General features: G+C 32.8%; 3 protein-coding genes across 3 annotated transcripts; all 3 read right to left on the reverse strand.

Annotated features, from left to right (window-relative positions):
- Window positions 1–752: 752 nt before the first annotated feature.
- Window positions 753–3,188, reverse strand: LOC145040831 (uncharacterized). The gene is made up of 4 exons (XM_078988742.1): window positions 2,110–3,188; window positions 1,693–2,023; window positions 1,516–1,614; window positions 753–1,325 (listed from the first exon to the last, which is right to left on the reverse strand). The coding sequence occupies exons 2-4, from the start codon at window positions 1,795–1,797 to the stop codon at window positions 876–878; spliced, it is 654 nt and encodes a 217-aa protein (XP_078844868.1). The 5' UTR covers window positions 1,798–2,023; window positions 2,110–3,188; the 3' UTR covers window positions 753–875.
- Window positions 3,189–3,317: 129 nt separating this feature from the next.
- NDHM (subunit NDH-M of NAD(P)H:plastoquinone dehydrogenase complex) lies at window positions 3,318–4,346 on the reverse strand. Its single transcript, XM_078988800.1, has 2 exons — window positions 3,736–4,346; window positions 3,318–3,566 (listed from the first exon to the last, which is right to left on the reverse strand). The coding sequence occupies exons 1-2, from the start codon at window positions 4,183–4,185 to the stop codon at window positions 3,381–3,383; spliced, it is 636 nt and encodes a 211-aa protein (XP_078844926.1). The 5' UTR covers window positions 4,186–4,346; the 3' UTR covers window positions 3,318–3,380.
- Window positions 4,347–6,724: 2,378 nt separating this feature from the next.
- Window positions 6,725–9,825, reverse strand: LOC145040966 (uncharacterized). The gene is made up of 6 exons (XM_078988869.1): window positions 9,562–9,825; window positions 8,737–8,895; window positions 8,207–8,287; window positions 7,992–8,117; window positions 7,503–7,601; window positions 6,725–7,072 (listed from the first exon to the last, which is right to left on the reverse strand). The coding sequence occupies exons 1-6, from the start codon at window positions 9,668–9,670 to the stop codon at window positions 7,008–7,010; spliced, it is 639 nt and encodes a 212-aa protein (XP_078844995.1). The 5' UTR covers window positions 9,671–9,825; the 3' UTR covers window positions 6,725–7,007.
- Between the last annotated feature and the right edge of the window lie 875 nt (window positions 9,826–10,700).

Genomic DNA, 10,700 nt, shown 5'->3' on the forward strand with positions numbered 1-10,700 from the left:
AATATATTAAGTATAATATGTTAAAAATTAATGATATAACTTTATAAGTAAAAGTAAAGATACTATTTTAATATTGAAATTTAGTTTATTTATGATTACAATTTAGGTTTGATATTTATTTAACCTTATTAACCAATTTACAATCATTATAAGAAAGAAATTGAAAAGTCATGGCAGTTTCAAATGAATGTGATGAAATGAAAAATAGTTGGGAGTTTCAAATTGATGTAGTTAAAGGAAAAATGTTTCATTTATAATATAGTATGATATGATATGATGATATACACTACAACATTAAAACCCTATGGTGACGACAAATTCCGACCCTATACCGACGACTTGTCGTCTGTATACCGTATGCCGAAAACTTTTCGTCGGTATAGAGTCGTCGACGTAGCCTTGTCGGCATAGGTCAATAGAGTCGTCGGTATAGATGTCGTCGTGACAGCTTCACCTATACCGACGACTAGTCGTCGGCATAGAGTTTGTCAATCATATTTTCGGGGTTAAAAAATAAAGTTTTATTAATTACCTATAGCGACGACTTGTCGTCGGCACATCTATAGTGACGACTTGTCGTCACCACAGGTTTAATCTATTACGATGACTTGTTGTTGCTATAGGTTTTTAACATGAGTCAATAACATACCTATAGCGACGACTTGTCGTCGGGATAGGCACTGTTTGTTTTTTTTTTCAGTTTTACAGATTTAGTACATTACCATTCCTACATTTTTAACAAATCCAAAACACATTCCAACATATATCAATTAAAATGCATTAACTAAGTACCATTGTTCAAATTCAAAACATCAAATTCAAGTTCAAATTGAAGTTTAGTAGTTAACTAACATTGTTTAAATCACTAAAAAACATCAAACATCATTATCATAATCATATTCTTCTTCTTCTTCTTCTCCTTCTCCTTCTTCTTCTTCTTCTTCTTCTCCTTCTTCTCCTTCCATCCTTTCGACAACTTGTTGAGAGGTATTTGTTTGTGTGTTAGAGTTGAATAGAAAGTTAGGAAATGGAGGTGGTTGGAAGCCCGGAATACATGCCGCCAATGATGCATTATATTGTTGCAAGTATTCTTGCATTTGTTGTGCATCAAATTGGGATTGAGATTGGGGTTGAGATTGGGAAGATTTTGAAGTGGAACATCGTTCATTTGGAATTAAACCGAAGTTGGCGATTGGTCTCCTACCCACTCCGCGAGCATGCCCGCATCTCGTCCCAAGGGCACGTTCTAAACATTCTTCCTCGTCTACTATTCCGCCTTCCGCAACCTCGCTTTGCATTTTCTCATATTCTTCTTGAATTTTTTCCTAAACTAAAGAAAACAATAAACATACATTAATTAAAACAAACAACTAAACTTAAACATTAAAATAATAATAATATTCCTTAAACAAAAAACTATAATTAATAATAATAATAATAATAATAATAATAATAACAATAATAATAATAATAATAATATATTTAAACAACGCATTCATTTCGTTTATCACTTACCCAATCTTCTTGTGTTCGACTTGTACACCAACCTGAACCTTCTTTGTAGCGCATTTGTATCCAATCATCAATATGTTGCGGCTTCATTCCCGTTTTTTCCTATAATAAGTGAAATCAATAAATATATGTATACAAATGTTAATAACACTTTTAACTAATATTATAATATTTTATTACCTCTAAATAACATCGTTGAGTATAGGGTCTGCATCCGTGAGCACTTGTGTGCGGAAGTTTCGACCTATAAATTTTATTTTTTTTCCGACGTGCGTCTGTATTCATCGGTTAAAAATAACAAATCAAACATTTTGTTCCAAGCTTCAGCGGACCAATCAGTCGGTGGACATCTTCTTGCCCTTTTCACATCATGATATCCACCAACTCTATCAAAATGGTTTTTCATATCATGCTTGCGGTCTCAATAAGCTCTTTGCATGTCTGCTTGGATACCCGCTCGAAGGGGTTCCCACAAGTCTGTGCCTCGGTACCTATTTAGATCAAAATAAGTCTACAAAAGGAAAAACATATTTGATTAGTAAAAAAATATTTAATAAATGTAAAATTCAATACATATAAAATATATTGTATACTTACTTCTAGCTCGGGATATAAATCATTTTTGTAATGGATAGGAACACGACGCCAAGTATGATATTGTAACGGTACATTTGATCCCACGAGATTTGAGATCAGTCTAACAAACATTTGGCCGTTGTCCCCCACAAATCGGTACGTCCGCCCGGAGATATCAATATTCAAATCCAACGGCTTACACTTGTTGTTTTCATACCCCTATGTCGACGACATGTCGTTGGTATAGGGTTAAAATAAACGATGTTGTTTGCTATTTACGTTGAAATAAAAAAAAAATTAAAAAAAAAAAAAAAACCATCTATGCCGACGACAAGTTGTCGGTATAGAATCCGTAAAACTACGTCGTTTTGATAAACCAGACCAGCGAATATAAATAACTGGAAAAATAGATTTATCGAAAGCTATACCGACGACAAGTCGTCGGCATAGGTTTTCAGCATGCCGCGTATTTTTTGGTCGTTCCCACCAGAGGTTTCGAGACAACATGCCGTCGGCACAAGTATCCGGGTCAAACAATTTTGGTCAAAATTGACAAAACGTGCGGCGACGACTAGTCGTCAGCATAGGGGGTTGTAGCGACGACTTTTGTCGTCGGCATGGGTGTCATCACCATAGCCATGTATTCCTGTAGTGATAGATAGATTTGAAAGCTTATGTATTCCTGTAGTGATAGACAGATTTGAAAGCTTAAAATCAAACACTTGATCAAATAAGAGTAAACAATTTGAAAATGAATAGAGAGAAAATTGTGAAAGAAAAAATTGTACAAATGAGAAAAAGAATACAAATTATATATCTTTGATAATTCCGGAATTTCATGAACAATTCCGCAAAAATTTAGGACAAAATGATTATATTTATAAAACATAAAAACTTGGTTATTTTTAATTTTTATTAAACAACTTATTTATAATTTATTTATATTAGTTAGTTTAATCAATATTGATCAACCTACATCTTTAGTCTAAATCAACTTAATTGCTATGGGTGGCAAAAACTTCACCACTGAGACTTGGTTCTTGATCCTTTAAAAAAACTGTGAATCTCTTATGGGTTTCTTTTTAGGTTAAAATGAGATCTATTAATTTGCTTTTGGTGGATTTATAGGTTGACATGATTGCCTTTGAATCCTTATATAGGCAATCTACGTTATATGTATCTGAAGAATCCCCTCTTACCCACACATGATCAACAAAGAACGCATATGGTAGTTTTAAATTTTTTATATAAACAAAAATATGACTATATAAAAGTATCCGAGAAAAAAAAAACTACTTATTTACATCTTCAACTTGGTATTCATTATAACTGAAACCGATCCGAGGTTTACCCATGCTGAAATTTAGGACCCTTGCATTCATGTTGTATTGTATATGTCCCTCGTAAAGCAGTTTCCGAATGTAGTGTTCTATGTCTGAACCAATAAGTCGTAATGTGTATTCCGTCAATGGTGCTCCCTATTACAACATCACAAACATTCAAAACTTAAATACAGAATTTTTCTTTTTTATGAAATATATTGACATAACTATGTAGTTTTTCCAAAGTATAGGCTATAATAACACATTAATAGGTAAAAACAAGTGTTTAAAATTAGAAATACGTTGGGAAATTAATTAGCATTACCTCATAGTGGTCAACAAGCTCCTGAAAGTACGAGTAAACCATGTTGCAGGTTTCCGGCGTCCAAACAAACTCATCCGTGGGATCAAGGATAAGGGTGAGCTTATCCATCTGTGTTTGATCGAAAGCACATGTCTCAGGGTCGATATATGCTGCGAAGATTCTCACGTGTCTTGTGGTGCTGCTCAGCCATTGACCACCGTACTCCCGCCCCATGTTCTTGCTTTGTACATTCACTTGTGGCTCAACGGGCCTCGGCTGGGTGACACCCTTCACCACCGGTTTCTCTTCTTTCACTTCTTCTTGTTGTATTGAAGTTGATTCTTGCACTTCTTGTTGTTGAGCACACACCGAGAAGCCATTGTTGCTTCGTTTTCTGGGGAATAAGGTTTCTGTTTTGTTCATGGGTTTCCACCCCACCATGGAAGCCATTGACGATAAAGCTGCTGCCATTGTTTTGGGTGTTTTTATTTTTGTTCAGAGTTCTTGATGATTCTATGGTTAAAATTTCATGTTTTTGTTGAATTAGGTGTGGATAAGTTTTTTTGGTTTTTTGTTTCAGATGTATGTGAAGGAGTAGGCAACAAAGTGTTTGTGGTAGGAAATCGTTTAAGAATTTGCCGATGATGTATTTCTCTATATCGGTATATCCATCTTTAAAAGTTTCTATAATTTTGAATTTCCTGATATATCATAAACGGGCTTGGGCCCGATTCCAAAGGGCTTTATATATGTCAGAATCCAATTTTTATGTCCCGTCGGACCGGATCCATGATACACCATTACGACGTCGTTTTCAAATTTTAAAATGTCAATTAAATGATTTAATTCAGGGGACCACGTATTACCATATTTATACTTCGCTTTAGCTATCATGAATGGCATGAAAGGAGTATAGTCGATATACTATATGGCATCTAGGGCCCGTTTTGTGCATCTTCTTCTTTTCTTAATTGAATTGGACGCTAAACCTAATACTTGCTTTTCAGTAAAGGTGTGACAAAAGTCATATAGGATTCTAAGATAATGATATAAAGAAACATTTGGCCAACTCAATTCTCCTACCAATATGTCGGTTGGGGTTCATGTTACAACAAGTGTCATAACAAAAAAGTTAAACCAAATTTCTAAGTTCTAACAACAAGACAAATCCAGCATCGACCGACTCAAAAGGTTGACTACATCAAATCAAAGTAAAAAACACCGTGTGTACAGGATGATGTAAGCACCAATTTTGTGGATAATGCTGAATTTGAAGTCGGTTTTGAACTTTAACAAAATTGGCACACAATGATGTAAGCACCAATTATGTCGATAATGTTGAATTTGAAGTCGGTTTTGAGATTTAACAAAATTGGCATGGTTGGTTTATCTAAAAAGTCCCACATAAAAAGTCTCATAACTTTGAGATTATGTAAAACGTTTTTCAGCGCAAAATGTTTTTTTTAAGGGATAATAACTTAAAAGGGTAATATATTTTCTGATTTGTACACATTTAGTCACTTATTTTTTTTCCGTCCACATTTACCCCTTCAACTTGTTAAACTGTACACATTTAGTCCTTATGACCGGCTACTCCAGGTTAGCCGGTAAAAAGGACTTAATAGGGTAATATATTTTTCATTTTGTACACATTTAGTCCTTAATATATTTGTACATATTTAGTCCTTAATATTTTTTTATTGCAAAATAAGTCATTTTTGTTTTTATACTCATTCAGTATTTATAAATAATTTATTTAGGTTTTCTCACATCTTACGTAGATAGTCATATGATGGTGTGATAGGTTGAGGTGGGCCAGCTATATGTTGTAGTGCGGGCTAGTTGTAAGCCATAGACACGGATGCTTGGGAGGAACGGTTGGGTTAAGGCGGCATGCCGACAAACCCTAGGTATTCCAGTTTGATGATTAATTGAACATGTTGCATATTGGCATTCCAATCCAATGACTGTATGGGCCAAGGTATTCTAATCTGATGAGTGTGGGGCCGTTATACATGATAATACGTTTGTTGTATCACGTATTTTGGGGGAAACTCATTAAACTTTGTGTTTACCCAGTTGTTTATGTTTTCAGATTCTATTGTTGATCGTGGGAAGGCGAAGACATGACAGTACACACTCATCAACAGTATTGAGGATTCCACGTTTCTTATATTACTCTGATTTTCGATAAATGTATTTTGGAATAAACATTTTTTTTTCTTAATAATGGATTTATAACTAGAGAGTTTTGCCTTATTTAAAAATGAAAATTTTTTGTTGTGAAAATGAGACGTTACACATAAACATCAACAACCCCACACACTTTATCAATGATTGTCCCACGTAAAATGTCGTGAGAAAAATCTAAAGAAATCATTCATAAGTACTGAATGAGTATAAAAGCAAAAATGACTTATTTTGAAACAAAAATCTATTAAATACTAAATGTGTACAAAATGAGAAATATATTATCCTATTAAATCATTTTTGCTGGCTAACCTTGAGTAATCGGTTATAAGTACTGAATGTGTACAGTTTAACAAGTTGAAAAAGTAAATATAAACGAAAAAAAACTCAATTACCATACAAATCGAAAAATATTACCTTTTAGTCACTATCCTTTTTTCAAATAACCAAGTCCGTAAAGATTTGAACTTAAACCCTTTTACCCTCTATATATTTTGGAGCAGTTAAATCTCAAGCAATAGCCACTGGCCACGTCGAACCTTTTTTATTCTCTGTACTTTTAGGTTTATTTCCAAAAGTGTCGACACCGGTGCAAAAGTTTAATTTTTTTATTCTGGGTACTTTACATATTACTAACATGGTAACAAATTAACACGTGTTCATGAATTGTGAAGAATTATTTGCCACCTATAAAGGCAGAAATTCTAGGCAATAAACAATATGAAATGAGTTAATTTGCTTGAGCCTTGCCTCTTTTCCAAAAAGATACAAAAACAATATAAGGCGAGTTAATAAATTTCGATCTTATAGACCCCATACCTTTGAGAAAATCATGTAGTCTATAAATCCCTTTAGAGATGGGAGATTCAAAATCTCAAAATAGCTTACTAGTTACAAACACGTACGAATTAATTTGTTAAGTTCTAATCATAAAGTTATAATAAAACACAAGTAACTCTACCCAATCGTGTGAAAAACTGCATCCAAAAAGTTAACTTACCAAACCACAACACAACACAAGTACATATTCAATGAAACTCTAGGTTACTCGAAACAAGCTGGCTCTAACCACTGGGATTCATCCAACCCATTATTGCAATAACTTAAATAGCCAATAGTGTAAACAAGAATATCAACAAGTTGAAGCTACGTTCAAGCCTATAATTACCTGAAAAAAACATAAGTTGCCAAACCAAAAAAATAATATCATAAGTGCATTGCCTATATCGGTTAAAAATGGTACATTGGCTGTATTGGTAAAAAGATTAAAGGCACCAATCAAAACGAATCTCATAGACCCAAGTCAAAGAAATTAATTTATTGGTTAAGTTGATGATGAAACGCTAACTATTACTTCCTCAATCCAAAAAAATGTAACGTTTTCCCTTTTAAGTTGTCTAAAAAAATGCAACTAATTAAATTTCATAGGTGGTAGCATGTTCTAACAATCTAACTCATGCACTTTGGGTACTTGGTACATGTTTTTTTTGAAGTTATATTAACACCAAATATTCTATAATAATAGCTGGTTTGACATTAGAATTTGGAAAGTTATTAAATCAATCGGAATGCATATGGTAATTAATGGATAGTCTTACCTTGATTTGAATGATCGTCTGACAAACTTGGAGGGGGAGCAGGGGGTGATTTGTTCCCAAATCCAAGTCCAAGGTCCTTACAGTCCATTCCAAGTGAACCTAACCAAAAAAAAAAAACAAGAATCCGTTTACACACAACTACACTTGTTCAATTGGACAAAATCGTAATCTTCTTCAACAAAAATATCCCTAGAAAGCTTGTCTAGTCTGGTTGTGTACCTTGTAACAAACGCAACCTAAGGTTGCATTTGTTACATTCGACATAATTGGACCGGACAAAGACAAAAAAATTAGGGTTATTTTTTGGGATTAGGATTAGGAGGGTATTCACGTCTTTTTGTACAGACAATATATCGAGAGTGAATCCCTATCCCATCTTTATTTCGTCAGACAAAAATTTACAACTTGTGTCCCATTGACATCAGTCTCAGTTCTAGTCCAATGCATGCAAAATACAGTATTGTTTTCTAGAGTAGATTGTGGACTTACATTCTTTAAAGCAAGGAGAAAAGGTTAAGTTGAGAAGGTTATGATAACCCTCATCACATTCGCATTTATGGGTGAAGAGAGATGTTGTCTCACATTTTCCTCCTCCACAATCGGTCCACCTACACACTAGAAAAACAAGCACCAATCACAATACATTTAAACCAAAAAGTCTAAATGGGTAAACAGAATTTTATAAAGTTTTAATGGTTGTGTACCATCAAAGATTGATTCATTCCCTCGGGTCTCCTTTTCTTGCACAGGGGATGGAGCTTTCGAACATGAATAATTCATTGTGCCTAAAATATGTATTAACAGTCACATACAAATGGTAGAATTTTATTGACAAAAAGAAATATAATCAAGGGGTATATGGTAAGTGGTAACAGCTAAATACATAGTTCAATACAATGAGTCAATGACAAAATATGGGACCACTCGGATTAAAATCAAATAGCATTAATAACTTTTAATGGTGTAATGACTTTTACTTCTATTGTTTTTTATTTTATGATTTTCCATTTATATTTTTATCTTGACATATTTTATCTCTTTCAAAATTGTAAAAATCATATCTACATTACTGCCCACCCATGTATTCTGTGTGTTTAGGTAATATTTTTCTTGTCACATATTCCTACCCTCACGTGTATTGTGACAGTTAAACAATATATGAGAGAAAGATGGGGTGATTCTTATTTTACATTTACATAATTAAAGAACATAATTCAAGAAGTTTTAGGCTTACAATTTGGGATGACACAAGGGAGAAATTTCAAAGAGTCGTCATCATCAGTAACAGCTATTTGCTTCCACCCAGGTGAGCATTCACATTCAAATGGGATAGTGCTGTTACCCGAAGGCTTGCAGGTTCCCTGACCACATTTCACATCATTGCATGCATCTTCTGTGAAAATTTACATTACAAAAAAGATGAAAAACTTCAGAGCTTTTTCAAGTAAATCCTAAATTTCACCAAAAAAACATGGATATGAATCCTAAATCCTTCATGAAAAAAATATATATCTCTACAAAAACAATTATTGATAGCATACTTGGAATCCTTATATGCATAACATCACTTTGTCCACTTTTCATATAAGATACAAATTAAATTCAAAATTAACTGAAGTAGTTTAATGAATCAATATATGAAAAGAAGCTCATCTACTTGTGAACTAAAGCATTAAACTTCAACTATTGGCCATTTAGATTGTTAGATAACACCTCAACTGAACACAAAAAAGATGTAACTGATATAGTCGCAGGAATCAAGGTTCTAATACCCCAAATCCTATTTTATTTTTAGTTAAGAGATTAGAGATTTTGGGAAGTAGGTCAAGTTTGGCGAGCCAAAAGGTGATAATACATAAATATTTTTATGTAAATAGCTTCATGAGCTTACTGACGTTATAAATGTTTCAATTCAAAATCAACTAATTATCATCAATATCTTAGGGTTAAGACATTTCCTGTATGAAATTAGAAAAACAGAATGAACAAATGAAGCAACTAATTTATTCCGCACAATATAAAAAGCCCTGAAATTTGAAAGGTTTTAATTAGTACAAACCAAAGATCGGAGAGAGAAGCGGAGCAAGAATATCGCCGACGCTTGTGGCGATACACCATGGCTGCAAAATAAGAAAGATGCAAAGGAAAGTAGCGATAGAAACAATCATTTTCAAAATTGTAACAAAAACTGTGATGGAGAAGAAGAATTACTTGAAGAGAAGCTCAGGCAGTTGGGTGCAATTAATAGATTGCTGTTGGAAGTCGTTGAAGTTGGACTTTGAATTCAGTTAGCGGCTATCGCCATTATTACCGATATTAGATGGATGGATTACATATAGATATTTCATATTACCAACGAATGATACAAGAAAATATGACATGACGTCATTTCGTAACCATCACATAAATGGATATTTACCATTTACTTATCAATACAATTTATATAAATAAAATTTAATTGAGGTTACAAAATACATTTTTTGTTTAAATATTTATTATTAAAAGAAAAATTAGTTTTCAGATTAATTTTAAAATGAAATAGATAGTTTCATATGTATTAAAACAAATGATCATCAACGGGCATACAACGAAAAATCCAAAGTAAAATAGTCATGCATCTTTTCAACAAAAGGAATGCGCTATTATTTGTAAATTTGAAAGTAATTAATGAAATGTGGAGATATTATGGGTATGTTGGCAGCCAGTTTTGAGAATTTTTATTATAAGGTTTTTACCTTTTACTTTAAAAATAAAAACTTAAAATTAAAGAAAAAAAATTAGCTTTTAGCTTCAATAGTTTTTGCCAAACATTACATATATTCTACATATATTTCACAACTACACTCTTCATTTCGACATGTCACATACATCTTGATTCAATGTTAATTAAGTAACTATTTTATTAAATATAAAAAAGATGTTACCAAACTTCCTTTGATAGTTACGTATTATTTATAGCGTTTTTTGTAAATCCATAACACTTAATACATGTGTTTGATAGTTAGGTATTATTTATAGCGTTTTTTGTAAATCCATAACACTTAATACATGTGTGTCAAATGGAAATTCATGGTTTATTTAAAATATTGTTACAATAAAAGCGTGGTTCATTTAATAAATTGGTATAACAAATGCATGGCTTATTTAATAAATATATGCCAAGCAACCAATGTATACATATGAGAAAATGTATGAATC

This window comes from Lactuca saligna, chromosome 1 (genome assembly GCF_052625555.1).
Source record: "Lactuca saligna cultivar CGN05327 chromosome 1, ASM5262555v1, whole genome shotgun sequence".
NCBI classification, from domain to species: domain Eukaryota; kingdom Viridiplantae; phylum Streptophyta; class Magnoliopsida; order Asterales; family Asteraceae; genus Lactuca; species Lactuca saligna.